The sequence below is a fragment of the Rhinolophus ferrumequinum genome, chromosome 18 (assembly GCF_004115265.2).
Source record: "Rhinolophus ferrumequinum isolate MPI-CBG mRhiFer1 chromosome 18, mRhiFer1_v1.p, whole genome shotgun sequence".
In the NCBI taxonomy this organism is placed as follows: Eukaryota; Metazoa; Chordata; class Mammalia; order Chiroptera; family Rhinolophidae; genus Rhinolophus; species Rhinolophus ferrumequinum.
Window position 1 is genome coordinate 19,372,715 of NC_046301.1, and position 23,386 is coordinate 19,396,100.

The following is a 23,386-nucleotide window of genomic DNA, read 5'->3' on the forward strand; positions in this document are numbered from 1 at the left end:
ATTTGGTCTTGTCAGCATGAGTTTGGTTCATGAACCAAAGAGCCAACTGTTGCTGAAGAGTCCGGGAGGCAGAGCAAATGTTTAAGCTCCTCGGAAAGAGTGCTCTACCCTTGGGGACCTACCCAAGGGTGGTGCAAGGAGGCAGCATCCTTCTAAATCCGGTCGGACCCCACCTGCTCAGGGAGCAACAGCAGCTGGTGTTGGAGAGGGGACCAAGGGACAAGGGAAAAGCCTGGTCAAGAGAGCGCTGCACCTGTGCTCACCCAGTGTCGCTGCCTCCCTTACATCTGAGAGGTCCCAGACCAGCAGGGGAGATGGCCTCTCGGGTCAGCGGTCCTTAGAGGGGCAGGAAGTGTACCAATGTCACCTCTAGAGCATTTGGAAATGGCTAACCAGGTGCTCCCCCTAACCCCTTATGGTTTGAAAGGTCTGGGTGAGCCCTGGCACAAGCATTTACAAAGGATTCTAGATTATTTTGCTTCACAAAATTCTCTCTGTGTGAGAACCATCTCTGCATGATTTATATACATAGTCAGAAAAAAGCTACTCTCATGTTCAAGAGCCGAAGACTGGTCTTGCCTTGTTTGAGGAACAAACACTCCTGGGCACAGGTGGTGAGACTGACTGGGGCAATCAAATGGATAGCTTTATGTTTTAGTATAATTTTATACATCACACATGTGTGACCATCAATTATGCAATCATCATTGGGAACATATCATAAAAAATAATCAGAGCATTGTACATGACACTAATGGCTGTATTCACTGGTCTTGTTCATGTTGATGGGATCGAGTTGAAGATTTTTTTTTTATCACAGGTAGCTAATCACTAGGGAAGCTAATTATGATTGTAACCTCGAAAGTTGCCACTGATCTCTCTCCCCAACCCAGACTTCTTCTATGAACTCCTATGAAACTCAGTCTCAATAACACAGTTTAGCAGTTACTTTTTCCTCCAAATTTCTTCATCGTTCTTTATTCTTGTTTAACCAAATGTCTTAAGTTTCTTTAAGGCAATCATTCTATTTTCTTCTTTTTTTTTTTTTGGTCTCTGTTACCTAGAATATAAATATTCAAGAAGTACTAATTGAGTGCTGATAATATGTCTTAAAACAAACTGTCTCCTAGCAGGCATGCTCTGGAAGGAACCCTGGAAGGAACCATCAAGGGGAGGCCAACCCTGGCTCAAAGTGCCTTATGTTTTTTAGGAGTTGTGTAGTGTCCAACAAATTATTATACGAAGCCTCTTTGAACCTAAGTTTTCTCATATAAAGTGAGGATAATACCTACCCCTGAAGGTAATCATGTCTTCACATGGGATTAGGTAGTAAGTACCCATTATAGCTACTGGATAAAAATTACTCTACTGCTCCCCATCCCATTACTATGAATGCATTCTCTGTGCTTGGGAGGCCACACTCTCCCTTTATGCACTAGAGCTCGCCCCCTTTCTCCTACTCAAGGACACGAGTCCGTGAATTCTCCCCTCTTTTTCTGTATCAACTTTCCCCTCTCTGACTGGATTACTCTATCAATGTAAATATGGTAATTTTTCCACCTTAGAAACAGAATCCTCTCCTGATCCTTCATTAACTTCGGTACTGCTCTGTTTACTGTACTCTGTAGAACAAACTGCCTCAACTTATTATGACCTGTTTTTAACTCCTCTTCCTTCATTCATGCTTGAACTGACTCCAATCAGGATTTCACCTGCACAACTCCACTGAAATAGCTCCTGTGAAGGTCCTCAAGGGCCCTGTCTTGTAAAACCAGTGGTCAATGTTCAGACTTCATTTTATCTGAACTATTGCCAGCATTTAAAGTAGCTGACTGCTCGCCCCTTTTAGAAATACGTTGTTTCCTAGGCGTCTAGGGCACCGGTATCTCTTGGTGTTCCTCCCGAGCATACCACACATTCCTTGCTCTTCTTTCCTGACTTTTAATATTAGAATGCCCCTAAACCCAGTCCACTGGTATTTTTCCTTCTCTATTCTCACTCTCTTTGTGATCTCATCCAGTCTAACTTAAAAATCCATCTCCAGGCTGACCTCTCCCAATTATGTCTCTCTAGCCCAGACATCTCCACTGAATTCCACTCACATAGTCAAGTGCTTACTTGACTTCTCTACTTGGATGTCTAACCGGCATTTTAATCCAAACACGTCCAATCTTAAACTCTTTGAGTTCCTTCAACCTACTCAAACATACAATCTTCTGTATCTTAGCAAATGACAACTCCATCCTTCCAGTTGCACAGGCTTGGAGTCATCCTTGACTTTTATCTTTCTCCCATAACTTTCATTCGATCTCTCAGTTCTTTCGAATTCTGCTCCCAACTACTTCCGACCAAGTTTACTCAAACACACTTCCAAGCTAACAGCTTCTCTTGCTGTTATACTACACTAGCTTTCTAACTGGTCTTCCTGTCTTCACCACAGGTTAAATAACCTTTTTGAGGAATTTTGCTGTAAAAGAGAGCACAAATGGAGTGCAGGTAGGACAAGGTGAATTTTTATTTTTAAGACGTGTTATATTACAGAATATTATATCCTAATAGAAATGATCCAGTAGAAACAGAAAATTTGATAATATGGGAGAAAGAGGGAAATCTGTGTGACTCATATTGTTAAGTAGGCAATAAGAGATGGCAGAACTAGGACTGGGCTTAGCTGGCAGCAAACACAGCTTACCTATAGAAACAGGAGAGAAGGTGAAGACTATAGATGCAGGTAAGTCACATCTTAGAAAATTCCTCTGGCTGCTTCTAATTTCCTCATCAGCTAATTTCCTTTCTGCATCAATTAAGATGAAAAAAAGGGAAGAGCCATTGGAGATTTGAAAGCAAAGGAGAAGGTGTGAAATGATTTTCTAGAGAGTGGGAATGTGAATTCATTAGAAGAAGGTAGTCAGATTGCCAGGCTCACTTTTAGTTAGTTGTCATGAATTTCAAATGAGACCAGTCGGCATGATAGTGTTTACTCCAGCCATACCCAGGTAGAAAGCTGTAGACTTGAAGCAGGCTTGGCATTTTGGCAGGGAAATATGAAGCAGTAAGAGATGAGCAAGGTTGTTGATGGCGTGTGCAATAAATTAATTACATGATGGATGCTGCGATCTAGGCTAGGTAAGGTGGGATGCGAGGGGAAGGGGTTTAGGGTAGGGTGGGTTAGTTAGAGGCATTGTTAAGGTGATAGGGTAAGTAACTTGGCCATTCTAGCAGATTTGAAGAATTTAATTTTTAATTTGGGGAATAAGTCACAAAGATAGGAACTGTTGGTAAGAGAAGACATTTGAAAACAGGGTTATGGAAAGATGCAGTTCCTGGCAGTAAGAAAGTCAAGGGTCTAACTATATATAAGGGTGGTTGGCTGAGGTGAAGTGGGAAGGCAGCTTTATTGGTGAAAAGGTGGAGAATTTAGCAGTCAGGGTACTGGGAGGATCAACTATGTAAATATTGAAAACCTCAAGAGTTAATCCAAGTACACTGCTAAAAAGAATAATACAATGGAAAGGTGCTAACATTTTCTGACCTCATAGAGAGAGTGACCTGGGGTTCTACTGATAATTACCGTGTTTCCCTGAAAATAAGACCCAGTTGGTTCATGATCTCTCATGTGTCTTTTGGAGCAAAAATTAATACAAGACCCTGTTTTATTTTACTATAAGACCAGGTATAATATAATACAATATAATATAATACCGGGTATAATATAACATAATATAATATATAAGACCGGGTCTTATATTAATTTTAGCTCCAAAAGACATATTAGAGCTGATGGTCTGGCTAGGTCTTATTTTCGGGGAAACATGGAACAAGCAGCAGTAGCTGGTAGGACAGGTGCATTGGCGAACTCTTCAAAGGAAGTAGGGGATTTTATGGAAGAGGCATGGGAAATGATCTGACATTGGTAATGAGGTGCAAGAAAGACACCTTACTCCATTTTTGCGCTCAGTGATGTGACGGGTACCTGCAACAGAAACATGAACCAGAGGAGAGGTTTCAGCTGGAGAGAGATGGTGAAGAGAACATTCTGAGCAGAGGTTAAGAACACAGGGAGTGAGATCGCATCTACAAAAATGGCCTTTACTAGTTACTGCACCTTAATATCCAGAAATTTCCATTTTCGAGATGTGATTTTAAAAAGACAATTCAATTTTCAGGGGTTGTGTTAGTTTCTTTGGCTTCTGTAACATAACACCACAAACTGGGTGGCTTAAAACAACAGAAATATATTGTTTCACAGTTCTGGAAGCTATTAAGTCTGAAATCAATAAGGTCACGCTCCCTCTGAAATCTGTAGGGGAGAATTCTTCCTCCTCTCTCCAGCACTGCCAGCCATCCTTGGTGCTCCTAGGGCGGCAGAAGCAGCCCTCTCATCTCTGCCTCTGCTGTGACAGCATTTTCTGCGTCTCTGACTTCTCTTGTTGTAAGGACACCAGTCATATTGGACTAGGGCCCACCCTACACCAGTATGACCTCATCCTAACTAATTACATCTGCAATGACCCTGTTTTCAAATAAAGGGGTACTGGGAGTTAGATCTTCAACATATGTTTTTCAGGGACACAATTCAACCTATAACAGGGGTGTTGACAAAAACAAACAAACACACAAACACACACATACAAAACCACTACATCTTTTATGGAATGTTTTAAATTGCTCAGGTTTTTGTCCTGCTCAGTGACTGAGGCCTGGTAACCCAAGTGTTTAAGCAATTACCATTGTTTGTAGAATGCACAACAACCTGAAGAGACAAAAAGTGTCATACACGATGCATGCAATTTAAAGTCATACAACACAAAAATACCTATCAATGTTGTGTGACGACGTCATCGAACGTAGTGGGACAGCCCAGTTCGCTCAGAAGGGAAGCATTAAACTTTTAAGTTGAGGGTCTTGGGGTCTCTTTCTCTACTGTTTTTTTTTGCTCTATTATTTAAAAATGTGGAACCAATTAAAGCTCGCAAGCCTATGGGTCTAAGAGTGGGGGAAGCTTGCAAAAGCACGATGCCATGATAGTACCCAGCTGAGAAAACCTCTAGGGTGTGGAGACGGGAAGGAGAGGGAGAAAAGCTCTCATCAGGGTCTTTAGTCACGCGCTGAAACAGGGTCCCAGAGATGCCAGCCTGAGATACTCAAAAGTGCTACCCTAGGTCTTGGCCCTCTTGTTGTGGCTGTGACTTTTCCCTGATTTTCTTAAGTCACATGATAAGAGATGCCATTCTCCATTTCTTCTGCAATGGAGACAACCTAGGCTAGACAGCCATTTACTACAAATACACTTACTACGGTAGAAGCCTGGCTCTATACTAGTTCTTGTACCCACTGCAGGTGGGGACCTCAGACTGGCCTGTATCCTGGGAAACTGAGAACCCGGGTCTTGGGAAAAAAACACTAAGGGATGATCCTAGTTCCTCAGACCTAGTGAGCAGATACCAAGTCTGGTATTCCAAACGAACGCAAATCAATATTCACTTCCGTTTCAAGTTGACTCACTGCAAATCCTGAACTAATGAAGTTTGTTATGCTGAAGGAAGACATCTGATTATCTGATTCTTCTTACCTTGTCGGAATGGTGCTAGCATTTCAGAAGGGCTGGTAAGGCTAAGCTTTATTACTTGAAGGTAATGTCTTTCATGAAAGATGCAGAATCCAACTGTTTAGTAGTATATCTCGCCCTCTCCACTTCCTACACAGCTTGTAAGAAATGAGGTCCCTCACTCTATTACTCTAATTGAATTGCAACTTGGGTAATTACACTATAATTAAATAAATTTTCCCCATAGTTTTAACTCACTGACAAATAGTGCTAGTCAAACAGCTACATTTCACTCCCAGAAACACATCCCCACTCCATTTCAGTGATGAGTGAAATGATTTATATTTGGGAGATGTGTGTATGAAAAATGCACAGTTCATAAAATATTTTAGGTATCATTCATGATTACATATGCTTTTCTCAGCATGAGATAACATTAATTTCTATTATAATCTTTCATCTAATTTCTCATATGCTTAGTGCCAAAAGAAATAAGACAGTTAATTAGCATTTTTTATTTTCAGAACAATTTTTGTTTAGTTAACCAGTAGCTTATATTTGTTATTTCTAAAGCACATTTCCTTAGCCCTGGGAGGAAGTCTGGGGTAGGTATTATGTTTCCCGTTCTATAGATGAAAAAGTGAGGAAGAAGCCGGTTACTATCAGTACCGGCCTTAGAACCGAAGCTTCCTCTGGTCCTCTGGTTCAAGGCTCTTCCTGTCAAACACTGGGTCACTAGTAATCACTTTAGTTTTACCAATGGGAAAATAAAGAGCAGCACATTGGTGACCTATGTCACAGGTCATTAATCTGTAATAATTAATGATTTAGCCAAGACCCTAATAACTGGGTCTTGGTGCTGTCTTTGGATCATGAACCAGGGATTCTTTGTGTCCACATGTTATTACTTGGTACAGCTCAACGAGAAGAACTGTTCAAACTGTGATGCCTAGTCTTACAAAAGGATTCAAATTTCAATTTCATGCTAATGACCTTTCTTAAAGAGTTGTAGGTGACTTTTAATAAAAGATATTAAAGACAGCATCAAAATACTCACAAAAAGCAGCAGTAGTACGGGTGTTATAACGATGCCCTGAAAGACATAAAAGAGATGATGATCATTTATCAGCATGGAAATCGGGACACACTCTTTGTCATTTTAAACTCTGATGCATGGAAATTCTTATCCTTCTCACTTCTGTTTAATAAAACCTATGAGATAAAGAAGAGGGAACCCCAATCGTGGCTCTCCCCACCATCATGCCTTAGCGTCTCTAGTACAGTATTCGTATCTGGCATCCTTAAAACTACGAGCACCAATCTTCCTAAGCTCATCTTCCCTTTGTAAGACGTAAGTTGCCTTCCCCATCGCCTGTGTATCACTCGGGTGGAAGCTGGCAAGCGTTCTCACTCCAGGGCTTTCAACTCTAACTTGGATAAAGTGCCCCCTTTCAAGAGAAGACAGGTGGTTTCGTCCCAGTTGGGGTCCTCTCCTGAGCAAAGACCACGTCAGCTGTGATGAATGAGCTGCCGTGATTTTGTAATGTTAACGGATCTCTCCTAGGAAATGAGCTGGGATCTCAAAACTCATTTCACTTGATTAGACTCCATGTCTCCGTGGTGGAAGGCAAGTCTTTCATCTAATTTAGCCACAGAGGACACCTCGGTCCCTCTGCCTCCCCTAGGCAGGAAGGAGCAAAAGATTTGTTTTCTGTGATGACAAGGAACCGTTTGAGGCTGTTGTCGATGAGGCCGGATACAAGCTTTCAGGTTTCTTGAAGGTAAATGTTTAAAACGAGGTGTTTGAGTTGGGAGTTAACATGACAGGTTTCACTGCGAAGCAGGAGATGATAACTTGCCCTTAGTTCTTCCTTTATCTCTCAACATTTCATTATGATTTATACAAGGAAAAGTATTTCATATTTTCATTAATGAATTCCACTTGGGACTCTAGAATGCCAGAGCCTGTGTGTGTGTGTGTGTGTGTGTGTGTGTGTGTGTGTGTGTGTGTGGTGTGTGCGAGAGAGACAGACAGGCAGATAGTATACCCACAACAGACAGTACCCACGATCTATGTATGGTACCACGTCATTATTTTGGGAAAAGAAGTCCTTTATAAAGTCCCTTTGTCATTACAGTAACTACATTCTTTTGGCTGTGGCCTAACAGGAACTGGCTTACCTTATATAAACATTGCTACTGTGACTTTCTTAGGCGTATACGCATGTCAATATTCACACATAGGCTTGTTTTACTGTTAAATAATAGAAGAAATGTTTCTTGAGTGTCCAAATTTTTGCAAAGGGCAATAGGAAATGCATATTTTAATTTAAGTGTGATAGTTTAAAATCTATTTATTAAAATATGTATCGTGGCTTATTGACTCCGTTGGTGCCTGTGAAACAGGTTCTCATCAGCACCTTTAGGAGAGCTCAATGTGCAAAATGCCAAAATGATGTTTAAGAGCTACTGGTACTCTCCCTCAATGACATGGAAAATATTCAGACTTTAGGAAGAATTTCAAACTTTACAAGATCATATGGAGATGAAAATATCTGGCTGTCTCAGTCTATGTGGGAGGCATCTGATTTCAAGTCAATTTGTTTAAATATTTATTGAATATACATATATATATACACACATACACACACATGCCAGGCACTGTTCTATTAATTTAGAAGAACTAATGCAAACTGATCCAGCAGGAAGGGGGTACAGACAGTCCAGGAAGAGGGCAGGGAATTCGCACAGATACAGAGTTGAGCAGGGTGGGAAGGAGAGTGTAAAGACGCAGGGTCAGAGACCAGATCACCTGCAGGCCAGGAACTTGGAGTTGATCCTGTCAACAATGGCAAACTAGTGAAGAACTTCAAGCGAGGGCATAATGAATTGGTAAATAATTTAGTATATGGAGAAGGGATATGACTTGGCTTATAACCGAACCAGTTTTACCTTTGTTACCTATCAATTCACCTCAATTCAGGTAAGAAATATAAACTTATATTAATGTTAATTTTGGTATATCAATAACATTAATACCATTTCTGAGAAATAAGGTATTATACCTGTGACAGGATAAGGATTTTCACCCAGGAAGAAGGTTAAACACTGTCACTACTCTGGGGACATTTGTCTTGTATTCGAGGAGTTGAAGCCACACTGGTGTCATATGTGATATATGGGGACCCTTGTACTTCCTGATGCCCATTCATTTTCCTTTGCAATAGCGGAATAGTAACAGTCAGTAATAATACCAGTATCATTAGTGATATTTCGCTTCAGCACAAATTTTAAAATTTGACCCTCCCCTCTTGAAGGGATTAAGTTACATAATAGCCTCATTTTATAGACGAGGAAACGGGTTCAGAAAAGCCAAACAACCAGCCTAAAGTCACACAGCAAATACATGGTAGAGTCTGGACTTGAGCCTGCTTTGTCTAACTCCAAATCCAAACCTGACTTCACTATAGCAGCTTTCTGCAACCACTGCAGTGTTTTCCAGAGTTCTGCTTTGGCATATGTGGAGTGATTAGCTGCTTTCTGGTCTTGGTCTCAAGTTGACAACTAATTCTTAGAGATGACCTTATTCTGGAAGGCAGAACACTATTATCTGCAGGTTACCCTGCCCGAATATTTCAAGTTATTGTCACAGATTGTCACGGAGACACAACAATTTCTTTGCAGTTCTTGCAAGAATATTCGTTTCTGAAATATGAAAAATTTCTTAGCGAATGAGATGTATGTTCTAATTCTGAATTCGAGAATCCTCATTATGTTCTAAAAAGTAGCTGTTCAAGTTCATTTACTAAGGAGGAATTGTTATATTAGGCTGAAACCTGCTTTTCAGTTATACTAGGAAATGAATTAGCCACGATGCCATGAATCCAGACAAGATCACCATAAGTAAAGTTTTGGTGACGATGTTAGAATTCCTGTTAAAATAATAATAGCTAATATTGAGGGAGCACCTATGTCAGATAATATGCCGAGCGCTGTGTATGTTATCTTACGTGATCCTCACAAGAACCCTATGAGGTAGGTACTATTATTTCCCCACCTACTAGGGAAGGAAACGGAGACTCAGAGACACTGAGTAAAGTTAGAAGAGGCAATGCTGAAAATTCAATCTTTCTCCTTGACTCCAGAGCCTGTGATTCTGAATGTGTAAATAAAATCTTTGAAATCTTACCCTATTTCCTCCGGGCTACATTTTAAGAGTAAACTTGATAGGAGCTTCAAATTCAGTATGTCTTTTTGATGACATGCCTAATTGAGGAATAAGCTTTTGTGTGACATGGCTGATACGTTTTTTTAAGTCAGGTTTTTGAGAAAATCAATGATAAAAAGGGTAACCTAAAAATTTAAACTGCAACAACAATCATTGGAAACTGGCAAGTCAAATAAACATGTTGCTTTCTCTCAGGCTCTGACGACTCAATTTGATTCCTTCTTCTTTCTTTTTCCCAAGTAAATCCTATACAAATGGACAAAACCAAGAGGTGGTGGAGGAACAGTTCTAGCAAGAGATGTTACCTTCCTCCTTGCAGATTCAAGGTCAAGACATAGTTTTAGCATCCTGCAATTGGGATGGTGTGTTAAGCTTTCTGATTGCAACACCTGAAGAATTCAAGTCACAAAGTGACTGGCTTTGATTGTCTCTCAAAAAACCTTCAGAAAATCCATTTACACCTCTGATGTGAACGATTGGGTGAATATATTTCAATGACTTTAGTGGAAAGGGGAAAAAAAAAGTGTCAAATCTGAGACACTGAGATTGAGTCACATTAAAATACAAATTCCAAACCCACAAATAACAACAAAAACAACAAAACTGTGAATGCACTTCTCTCAACTGTAGGACTTGTAAAAAGGGCAAAACTGACGTGAATTATCATTTTTTCTTTTTTGAACATTAAATGTTATCAAAAGGTTTTTCTGCAACAACTATTGTGATCACACAGATACCGAAACTGACTTCTTAGGCTTCCGTCTCCAGGATATTGAATGGGAAAGGTGCTTTTTATTTTTTAATTAAGAGGCAATACCTCAATTTTTACAGAATGACAGAATCTGTAAAGGGATTGCAAGGGATCTTAGACCTACCCTGGTCCAGTCCTCATGGGAAGTGTGACAGCCTCCGACCATCGCCCTCACTTGCTCTGTGAGGGTGCAACGGCTGCACCTTTGCCAGAGATCCCACAGACAGCCAACAAGTCCTTGCCCTGGAGGCACACACTGCCCTGGCGGGGACTCCTGGGCAAGGAGGAATCTCTTATACTGATCCCAAACCACTTCCGCTGCGGCCCTGTGTTCCCCTTGGAGCGACTTAGGGCATGTCTTACCCCTCTTTCCTTGTGATGGCCTTTTAACAGCTGCTTTTAAATGGTGTGAATAAAATCTCTGCACTCTTAAACTATTTCCTTAGGGCTGTGTTTGAAGAATAATGATGAGGTGAGCATGTGGGTCCCCACGTGAAGTCTTCTCCCACTCTTCCTCCTGGGGGAGGGCCTGAACCTTCCCTCAGACGTTAGCTCATCCAGATGAATTCAGAGTCCACAGCACTCGCTTCATAAAAATTGACCAAAACTTGGAAATCACGCCGAAGAGGACTACATATCCTTTCTGTGTCATCCCTGAGTATGGTCTAACAGGCCAGTCCAAGGGTGATTTAATTACCTAGAGGAATACACCATCGTTTGGCTTCCATTTACTATTGAGTAGGGCCCAGACTGTGAAATTCCATGTGACATTACAAAGTTGTGTCCCTCAGAGACAGAAATAATATCTGTCCAGTAGAAAAAATAACCCCAACGGTTATGGTTTCATTACCCCGTGGGTATTAGCCAGTTTTATCTCTAACTTGGCAAACTTACTGTGCTATGCTTTTCTGATGGACTCCACAACCCCCATTTCTATAATCTCCTTGAAACCAACTTTACCATCCTGCTGGGTCCCTCATTATTCAGTTAAACAAAGGTTTGATATGTGTTCATTCTATATTTGTAAGAAAGTCGTATTTTCAACTTTTGAAAATTATACTTTGCCACTTTGTTAGTCTGAATCTTGTGTGTGTATCTGATGCAAAGATCACTTAAAAAGAAAAGGAAGACTGATGCCAAATTCCCAGGTTGTCTTCGCATTTTGTCCTGTTGTCAGTATACGGGGTGGTATGGGGCATTTTGGAGACACCTAAATTCAAACAAAATGATCAGGGTATATGGTCTGCAGAGAATATGCCCTGATAAACATGGTGCCAAAATATATAGTTGACTAACTGTATAGAAGAAAGAAAGAGGCATTAGGAGCCTAGGAAAGGGCCGTGCGCAGGAAAGTGGGGGTTGATTGGTTGGTGGGGGCCTCTTTCCCTTCCTCCGTCTGTACTTTCCTCTTTAGTTTTAGGACCTTCACAGAGGAAGTGCCTTCACATCCCCAAATCAAGCATTTCTCAGTAAGTCCATATCTCTGCCAGGGGAAGAGGTGCTGACATGAGCATTCTAGCTTATTTACCAGGGACAGTTCACCATAGTAAAGATACATGCATCAGGCTATTAGAGGCAGGGAACGCCAGCCACTGAAAACATCCAGTTAATGCTCTCTGGTCTGAGTCCACGCTTGCCAAGAAGATGCTGAATAATAACTGTATTTTCCAAGTACGGTTTCTGATAGGAAGAGAGCACACTGAGTAGCTGGCACCAGTCTTCCAGAACACAAACACTCTGGGTGTGCTAATGACAGTGAGTCTCCGAATCTGCAAAGCTAAGGATCTATTCCTGGATCGTGGTGACCCCATGGCAGGAATAGTACTAGCTGGCTTGTCTCAATGATGCACATTTAATTAAACAAGCATTTGTTGAATGCTAACTATGTATCAGGCATCATGGGTGCGGAGGCGAAAAGGATTCCAAAGTCTAACCATGAAAAACTTCGGTCGTTTTGAAGTGGAATTTTATGTAAAACTCCAGGGAAGTTTCTGTGAAGTCTTTGGGGTTGTCTGTGAAGGCCGTATCGTTGTTCAGTTTGTTTTAAAAGGAGAAACTTGAAGATTTAAACAATTTACAGAAAAGAACCAAGAGGGGGCAGGGGGATGGAGAGTTCGTAAAGAGAAGTGATTGTGCCTTATACTCGAGGAAGAAGCAGTGCACAGCTGGAGGGTCTGGCACCTCCTCACTGTACAAGGAGAGAGAAGGAGACACTGGGTAGAGATGAAGACAGACTTGTATGCTGGATGTCAGAGAGCTGAAGGAAACTTCATCTGAGAGCTTCTATTTTCTATATTAAGTATAAAGCGAAGAGTTTTACTAAAATGCGGGGAAGACAGTTTCAGAGAAAGGGGAAAGTCAGTGATTGGAAACCTGTGCTGAGACTGATGGGAGAGGATCTCTAAAACTGTGACTGTGCTGAGGTTTTACCGTACTTGAAAATAACAAATAGCCTACCACCATTTCCTGGACGCTGGAAGAAGACACAAGTCTCCCGGGTCAGAGCCAAAGGAGCCTAAGTATGATGTTGGCCTCAGTTCCTGCCCCCAAGTAAGTGTGGTGGTGCAGATGGGGTCAGATAGATGCTGCACATGTACTGAGTTGCATTACAGGAAGGGAATACGAGGTTAGGGAACCCAAATGTTTAATAATGGGCCGAAAGTAGGACTGCGCTTTGCTTTGGAGGGAGATACTATCTTCATCTTCTAAGGTCGTAAGCAAACCTGCCCTTTGCTCCAGGGGGAGATGCTACGTCTGTCTTTCAAGGCTGTTCATTATACAAACATCCTTGAAACGATAGTTGGGAACCATGCGCAGTCAGTGTCTGCTCACAAGAGGTACAGAAATGTGAGAGACACCTGGAGAATTGTCTTCCAATAGAGAAAATGTTCAGCAGACCAACCCTGTTGTTATTGGTCATCTAAACATTTGCGCTTTCAAGCTCATTATTACTCCCTTCAAATACCATCACTGAGCCAACGTCCTTATACAAGGAAATGATAATTAGAAAATCAATTTCAAATGACCCAAAAAACTTATCTTGAAGATGACATTGATCCTTAGACACTATGATTCAAATAAGTCAGAGTTTAACCAATTGAACTGACTTCCAGTGCATAACGCTCTCTCTCTTTCAATGGGGGGATTTGGTCAACATCTTTTTGCAACCTACATCCTCAAGACATTGAACTGTGGTTGTGGACCAGCAGCATTGCCGAATCTCTGACCCTACTCAGACCTATTGGATCATTATCTGCATTTTAAACAAGATTTGTAGGTAATTTGCAGGCACATTAAAATCCAAAACGAATTGATTCAGACTCTAGATCGGGGGTAGGCAAACCTGTTCTGTATAGAGCCAGATAATCATTCCAGGCTTTGGTGCCCATACAGACTTTTGCAATTACTCACCACTGCTGTTATGGCTACAAAGCAGCCGCAGACAATAAGTAAACAAATGGTTATGGTCAAGTTAGTCCCAAGGGCTGTAGTCAAACCTGGCTCTAAAGTATTGTTTTAGATGAGTAATTATAATTAAAAAAAAAAAAGAAAAGGAAAAAGTTAGTGGGACAAACTTTTATTTCTAATGACTTGGTTTTCACGAATGTGTGCCGCTTTCTAAGCATCACAGCCTGTTCCTTCACTGCCTATAACACACTCCTTAATTACCCATTCTTCAATTTTTCTCTAGACTGAAAACAAAGGACCAGTTAATAATGTGTAAAATCTACTTTCTTTCCCTTTTTGATGTTTGCACATGTCCAGCTACCGATTGTACTCTTTTTCTTTATGATTTGTCAAAGACAGTGATTCAGCAATGTCAAATGTTAGTTTTCTCCGGACCCTGTGAGGTACTTTGTCTGGGCCAGCAGATAGAGTCTGCTTATCGTGAGCATACTTTCCTTTTGACAATATTTACTTAACTATTTCCAATCGGAAGATGGTTCTCTTTGCCAAAGATGATGGAAGCAAAGGGAAGTGGAGAGAGGTAAATTAAGAATGCTGAACAGCAGGCAGAATATGGGGAGTTTCGGGTCCACATATTCAGAGCTGCATAAGAAAAGAAGAATAAACACAAGAACATGAAAGAGGAATACCATGTACATTACAAATTAGAAGGAATAATATAGTGTTATTAATTATTAGGTTGGTGCAAAAGTAATTGTGGTTTAAAAGGTTAAAAATAATTGCAAAAACCGCCATTACTTTTGCACCAACCTAAGAATATATGTTAATGTTGAAAACCGGTGTTGAAGCTCATGATTTCTTATTACTTTTTACCTGAAAAAAGTGAACCTTTTCAGACTATGTAAATGCACAGACCTGTATTAAAACTATTAACAATTGGCGTTTTTTTTTTAATCCAGATTAAGAGTTATAAGAATAATCTGAAATACAATTAAATCCTAAAGCAAGATGGATGTGGGAATTTTCTGTGTTTTCCAAGAATCTATCATATAAATGTCTTCTAAGTTTATAGATTTAACATGCAATAATTAATTTTCCCAAGGAGCTTCATAAAAGTGCTTATCTGTGGAGCACGTATTAGACGAAAGGAGGCAGCAAAAGGTAAGCAAGTCAAAATTTCTGTTTTACTGCCATCAGCTTTCATGGCTAAGGAAAGATTTACCAAGGTTCATTCTGGCCTCAAGTCTGTACTGTGGGCACACAGCTACAGTGTGATTTGTTGTAGTTTTATTTTCCCTAGGAATATATGTGGTAGCCTATTAAGGATTATTAGTAGTACAACAAACATTATACACAAGAAGCACAGCTCTCTGAAAATGTCAGGAGGATGGTTCCAAATAACCCAATGGTCAGCCAAAGTTCCCATGGCCTGAATGTTTTACACATTCAGCTTGTATCATTTCTTGCTTCAAAATCACTGTTTCAGTGATACCAAATACCACTATCCTAACAATAACCGATGTTTATTAAGGTATATTATGTACTAGGAACTGTGCTAAATGCTTTGCAAACATTATCTACCTTAAAGTTCCAATAAGTACATTGATTATCCCAATCTTATAGTTAGGAAAGAAGGAGGCTTATAGAGACCATGGCTAAGCTGTAGGAAGTCCCAGGAGGCAGAATACCAGCCAAAGGAATAAAAACAAAAGATGAGAGGTCAAGAGAGGATACAAAGGAAGAAAAGTTGTCAGGAAAAAAAAAAATAGAGCAAAGGAGGAAGTAGGAAACTTAAAAAGATATTCAGGATATTGATTGAAGGAAATCAATAAAATATGTAATATAAATTTAAAACAGGGTCAAATATCACAATACAATCTGCCAGTGATATAGGAATATATGAAAAGGATGCCGCAAGTAACACTCTCAGGCCACTAGAATGACACTGAATATTTATTACCAACTGGCTTAAAAGATTTAATGTATATCTGACATTTTTCTCATTGATGCCTGTGACAGATAGTACCTGGCACATATTAGGCACTCAATACATTTTTTGCTGAATTAATGAATGCATGGATGCATGTCTACAAATGTTTCCTTCCGGGGGCACCATGTTCATTGGATGAAAAACACACATTTTCTGAAATGCTTTAAAACACTTATGTTTGTAATAATAATGAGATTAGTTGATATTTATTGAATGCCTTTTCTGTAGGTGTCAGGAATTGCTCTATGCTCTTTATATGCGTGAACGCATTCAATCCATAAAAAAACTTGGTAGAAGGTACCATTACGATCCTCATCTTACAGAGTAGAAAACGGAGGTGTACAGACAGAAGAATTGTAGAAAATCCCTAAGCAATAGGTGGCAGAATGAGAAGCAAGCCATGCAAATCTGGCTCCAGAATCCATGGTCTCTACCATTCTGTGTCTACATAGTGGTTAAGAGTTCTTTGAGAATTTAGAGATATCAGAGAAGCCTAGCTGAAAGGGATTTAGGGGGTACTCTGCTATCTCACTTTACAGATTACAAAGTTGAGGCCCAAGGATGTGGTTGGTGTCTGTCACACACAGCCTCAGCGTCAGTGGAAGTACTAGGACTCGCACAATAAGTGTCTCAAATTCCCTGCCCGTCTCTTATTTCGGGCACCATACTGCCTCCGATAAAACAGTTGAGCAGAGCAAAACTCACATATGAAGACTGAAAACTATTCCTCAGTACTATATGATTTATTGTCTGGATAAAGCAAAAAGGACAGATAAAATCAGAACAAACTACAGAAGGGTATTTTGAAGGAAATCACAGCATGGAACAGGTGTTCCCTTCCCTTCCAAAGGGCTCATGAATTGCCAGCAAAGCTATGAGAGAACAGTTTTGCAAAATTTTGCAAAAGCAAGGTAGAGATGTGGAAGATAGAGGAAAGGGAAAGTATGAGGCTTAGTGGGGAAAGAGAAGGGAGGCAATAAAAAGTCATTTGTGGGAGATTTGGGGAAGGTGATTTTAATGTAGGCCTCTAGATGTTAAAACAAACGTCTAGAAAATTGTAAAATGATTTTCTTGTTAATAAGACATTCAAAATAACGGTTGACTCAAAACTAGCGTTCAGACTCCTAACAGACCTTTACCATAATAAAACAAATAACAGCAAAAAATCAGATGAGTGTCTACACATGTGAAATGAACGGGTTTGGCACAGCTCATCTATTCTTTTTGGATGTGTCTAAATGACAGCACACAGTGCTGTTAGATCTAGCTGTGACGATCAATACTGAGTGTAAAAACGGACAAAATGAATGGAGACAGCTGCACTCCACTTGCCTTGTCTCATATATCAATGGTCTGATTTACTCTGGTTTCAATAATACCCCTTAGCCAGAGCCATTCCTACAGCTTGGAAAACCGGTCCTGCCCTTTATGACTCAGAGAAGCTTTAGTCGGGAGGAGGTGGATTAACCGGTGGCCCTAATAAAGGTCTGCTCCTCAGGCGGGCAACACTGCTCCACATATGCGCCCGCATCACCCAGGCAGGGGCAGTAGGATTCTCATACTCGGGCAAACTTTCGGGAGTCTTCTTTCCTGACCACTGCCCACCCCCCACCCCCGCCATCAATGTCTATTTTAAACAGGCTTCTCCTTAATAACACATTTATTTTTATTAAATACCAGTGGGCAAGAGACAAAAAACATCCAATGTGATACTGGGGTCCAAACAAGATGAATCCTAGACCCTGAACCTCTCTAGGGCAGTGTGACTCAAAGTCTGACAGAATTCCTGGCAGCAGAAGAAAAAGCATTGATGAGGTGAGAAAGAACACGATCTTAGTTTACTAGAATTGATAAATAGACTTTGCCATTTTATGATCATGTGATTTTTTTTTGGTATAAAAGTTCAATAATTAACACAGGCAAATCATTTCTGCATAATCAAATTTCACCTTATGACCCAGGAAAATGCAAAGGAGCTAGATGAAATATTTTTAGTGCTTAGACTTTTATCCCGAAATTCTCATGATGAATTTCTAAAAACAGTCCAGACTCAGTTTTGGTTGTATAATTATATCCAGCTAATTCTCCTTAATGTTTCAACAAAGACTCATTCCTATACAATTACTTCTGGATGGGTGTTGTCACTAAGGAGTTTTTAAGACGGAATAGTCAACTTTTCCACTCAGGAATAGCTGTAGGTATATCCACATCAGATGCATATTTTTAAATGCTAACCACTTCAACATCTTTGGAACTTAAACGTGCCAGAGAGCAAGAAGTGGTCGTCTGGTAAATCACAGTGAATTTAACTAAGAGTCTTTAAGGAAATTGAAAATCTATGTCAACATAACTTTTCTAGTTCCCCAGTAGAGGGCAACTTCTACACACTTTGACAGTTAAAGAAAAAGAAAAAAAAATCCATGTACACCACTGTATGTTAAAATACAACAATTTAGTGCCTATGAATGGATTTTCACTAACAGGTAGCTATAAAATGTCATCAAATTTTAAATATGTAATTAGGAATTGAGTATATTTAATAATGAGTAATTAGCATTTTATGCTTAATATAAGTGATCGCAGGAACTTTCAAGTAGCAACCGTTTATGTCACTGATAGAATTATTAGTAACTGAAATATAAAAGGTAAATGATGAGAGTACTGATCTTTACTAAACATTTAGATTGAGTTTCATTATGACCAAGTTCTAAATATAGCTAACACGAATGCATAAAGTCTTATTAAGAATAGGCAGAAAAGGAGTGGGGAGGGCATAACAAACACCTCAAAGTAAAATTGAATGCCTTTGTTCTTATAAACTTTGAAATAATATTTATAAGTATTCATGTTTTAAATGACATCAGATATAAGAGTGTATCTACATATATTTACATACATGCAGATAGAGTGAAATTCTGTAATATCCCTCATTACTACATAGATTTGGACACAATGTGATATGTTCTCATTCATTCACTCATTTAATGCTTATTTACTCAGCACTTATTGTGTGCCTGATAACATTCTAGAAGTCAAGGACACAGCTTGACAAATCTCACAAAATGTTGTGCCTTCTTGGCTCTCATATACCCCAAAGGAAAACAAAATAATGCGTCATAAAGCCTTCTGAAAAGGTAAGCCTATAAAATAGAAGCTTACCATGTGTTATAATGCTAGATTTTCTTCTTTATTAAAAAATTAGGCTTTATTTTTAATAGAGAAATATTACAAGGAAAAATGAAATGGCTCATAATATTAATACTCAAAGAACCCTATTGACCTTAAAGTAATACATGAATTTGATTGGAAAAATTTGAAATGTATAGAAAAGTAAAACATGAAAAGTAAAATTTTCTAGCACCCCACTATCTCCAGGCATGTTACCCGTGCCTTGTAACTCCTTTGAGAAAATAATATACCAATCCCTCTACCAACCCATGCATCCATCTATCCTTCTTAAATTATTCAAATTTATACAGTTTTCTTAAGACAAGCCACACTTATACAGTATTGTGCATATGGCTTTATTTTTTTCATACTTCAGTATATTTCCTGGAGTGCTTTTCATAAAAGAATATATAAATTCATGTAATTTTTTTATTTGACGCATTTTATTTTTTAATGTATAAGTATTTATAACATTCTACCTCTAAGTACCTCAAAATTCGCTTTAAAAGTGGCTTTACAATTTGGTCTCAAATTGATAAGAGCTGTGGTGTGGGGTATAAATAAATGTAGTTTAATCTATGAAGACTGGGAATTCATGGACTTCAAAAAGAAGCCTGGAAAAAGGACCTTTAATTTATTATAAAGCAGCAAATAAAAAGAATGAAAGGAATCAGCATCTGATTTACATAAAAATCTTACCAATAACTCAGTTAATCCTATATAATGTAACAATCTTCTGAAGAATGACTTTGGTTGTGAATTAAAAATATTACTAATTTTTATCAGTCAATTTTTATAATAGTTTGGCTATACAATAAATATTTGTTGAGTTCCACTTAAGATTATCAATTAAACATGTAAGAATTACTTTATCTCATTCTACTTATAATACTGCTTAAACTACATATGTATTTCAGTGCTACATTTGATATTAAAATGTGATAAGAATTTTTAAATTTACAAAAATATTATGCAAAATAAAATACAAGGCACTAGGTGGTGCTGTGGGACCTTCCAGATAAACCAACAGCAAAGTTTCTGCACTTGATAAATTAGTTGTGTGGCTGATTCTATATATTTAAATGTACATTAAGTACTTTTTCTAGATAAACCAATGCCATATAAATAATAAAAGTAACGAAATGCAAAAGCAAAGTTTTGCTAGATGACTTCTTTCAGGACCCCCTTTCATAATTACCTACCCTAACTCTTATGTTAAGCTATTAAAAACATCTTTATATGATAAATGTCATTTTTGAGGCATGCTTTTCAATCAATTGTTATTTTCGCTTATTTTTAAAGTTATTTTTTCACATGTCCAAGAATAAAAAAATCAGCAATTATATGTTCTTGTCAAATAATTTTCGATTAGGTGATTTCTTATGTCACAGTAAATATTGTAACCTTCTTGGGTTCTCTTGGTCCTTTTTTCCTCTTCTCCCTAGATGTGGCTACTTGTAGAGCTGTTAATTAAAATACTGACAGTGGTCAGACTGACACTGAAATGTATGAGTGAGGCCACATGTAAGATAACAGGGAGTCGGGCAAGCTAGAAAGCAACCTAGAGTATATGTATTCAAAATTCAGATGAAAAAATAACACACACACACACACACACACCACTCTGCAGGCCAAAGAAAGCACATCTGTCGTCTGCATGAGGCCTGTGGGACACTCATTTGTGACCTCTGACCAAGCTCAACATGTCCCCAACCATTTATCTATGAGTGACACATCTTACAAAAAGCACCCAAGAATTTCAGTTCAAATGAAGAAGTGCAAATGACATTTCAGTTTTCCTTCTAGAATGACTTTTTTTTTTAATCACAAATGTGTGTCCCTCCTTAAAGGTAGAAACTACTACTGATTTGGGACATAAACTGGTATTGAACAGCCAAATTCTCCGTGATGAGCTCCTGGTTTGAAGAACAGCACAGACTGAGCCGACTTTTCCCCTTACCATGGTCTTCTTCTCCCTGCAGGTACTTTTATGATTGCGGGGGGCTACAATGAAGTATCTAATAGTGTGGAGAGAAATATATGATTAACATAAAAGAAAACAGGGCAGAGTTTATTCTCACTGATAGTGATTGTAGAACTTACATTATAGGTACCAGCTGTGATTATAGGTGCAAGGGATGGTTACAAGGAATGAAAATAAGTTTTTGACAAAGGCAACAAAACACATCTAAAGGAATATTATTCTTCAAGTCTGTCAATGAGAGAAACCAAATTCATTTTTAAATGATGCATCGTACCAAAATTTTTTAGCTGTCTTCTGAAAGAGCTTGTGTGCCATATAATATAAAATCATGTCGTCTCTGAACTGGAAGAGACCACGGATATTGACAGTTCTCTTGTGACTTGGGCTACACCTCAAAAATCAGTGCTTCTTGAACGATAAAGACAGTGAAGCTGCAGTCTTCTGGGCAAGGCTGTGCCAGAAAAGCCAAGCGACCTGATGCTTACAGGAAGCCATAAGGGAATCCCCATTTCCTCCGAATAGGGAATGAGCCTCACCCCAGTAATCAGGGCAAAAATACCATGTTTCAGGAATTTCAAATATTGTCTAGACAACTATAAGAGTCTCTGCTAACACTGAAAATCACTTGGACTTTTTAGAGAATTTCATGGGTTCAAACACAGATAACATGGAAGAACTGCTGAAAAGCAGAAATAGACTACAGCCACACTGCCTGGCTTCTTTCCATTCACTTTTTAGACTGCTGGAAATGACATCTCAGATGAAAGATTTTGACTTAAAAAGCATCTTGCTTTTAAATCGCATGTCTTCTTCTAGAGCAGCAGTTCTTACAGTGTGGTCTGCGGACCCATGGGGCCCTAAAACTGTTTTGGGAGGTCAGTGAGATAAAAACTACTTTCATGAGACTACTAAGACATTATTTACTCTCATTCTCTCACAATTGTGCAGTGGAGTTTTCCAGAGGCTACAGGACATGCGACACGGAAAGATTTAATACAGGTACAGATATAAGACTCCAACTGTCTTGCATTAAGCCAGACATTAAAGAGATTTGCAAAATATAAAACAAGGATCCTTTTCTCACTAGTTTTTGTTTTTCTTTTGGAAAATACAGTTATTTTTTCATAAAAACACTCATTTATGTTTACGTATCATGGGGTTTATTATTTGTAAATGAATGAATAATTTCCTAGCTTTAATTTCAAATATTGTAAACACAGGTAGATATAACTGACATAAATAAAAGCTCTCTGTGGTCCTTAACACATCTTCAGAATGTAAAGGAGTCCAAAAAGTTTAAGAACACTGTTCTTGAGGTAAGCTGCTCACATCTTAGTCTAACTCATGTGAATCCAAAACTTCTATCAGAATAAGACTGTGTTAGAAGCAAGAAAGGAAGAAACTTTGGAGCAGAAAGCACTTATCTGGGTCGGGTGGGCCCGACTAGCTTGATGCAGAGGGTAAACAGTAGCATGAGAGCTACGGGCTTAGGTGAAATGACCCAAGTAGAAGAGGGACTAGAGAGGGAGTCAGGAGGGTGCAATGGCAAATGTTTTGAGTTTAAAATTTAGCCTATGATCCATGCTATGTCTAGGAAGGGGTCATTTTTCTTCACTTTCTCTTACTTCTTACACTGTGGGAAACTCCAACCCAGTCTCCATATGGAAATGCCATCCTTCACTGGGTTCCCACCAGCCTCTAAAGACCAATCATGGCCGACAACATCCTGTATGATCTGCTCCTACCTCTCTCTCCGTCTCCATCTCTCCCCACTCTCCATCTGGCTCTCCAGGCTCCAGCCATGGGGCCCTTGGTCCATTTCCTTGACTGGGCTGTTCCCTTCCACCTGCAGATCTTAGCTTCCTCCAAGTTATCAAGGATGCCTTCCTGCCAATATCAATTTCCCCTGAATACGCCCTCTCATGATACCGTGGATCGCCTCTGCAGCACTTAGCACTGTTGCGACCTTACATTTATTTTAACTCTTTAATTAACATTGGTGTCTCTTCCACTAGGATGTAAGCTTTATGAGGTAGGGACCATGCTTATTTTTACTCCATCTGATATTCCCTAGTACAGTACCTCCATCTTGTAAAATGCCTGGGACATAGTAGGGGCTTACTTAATATTTTTGAACAAAGGAATACACGATTTCTTACTTTGAAGGTTGATTAATAATCATAATACCAATAATAGGTAGTATTTATTGAACATACCTGCCAGACGCTGTTGTACGTACTCTGCAAGTGTTATACACTTCTGGAAACAAGCCCATGGAGAGGTACAATTATTATTTCCACTTACAGATG

At 39.2% G+C, this 23,386-nt stretch overlaps 1 protein-coding gene across 1 annotated transcript in view; it reads right to left on the reverse strand.

Moving 5' to 3' along the window:
• The window catches only part of SLC10A7 (solute carrier family 10 member 7), a 214,971-nt gene that overhangs the window by 53,864 nt on the left and 137,721 nt on the right, over window positions 1-23,386 (reverse strand). The window contains exon 6 of the mRNA XM_033133342.1: window positions 6,606-6,641. Coding sequence (XP_032989233.1) covers window positions 6,606-6,641 — 36 coding nt within the window. The remainder of the gene's footprint in view (window positions 1-6,605; window positions 6,642-23,386) is intronic.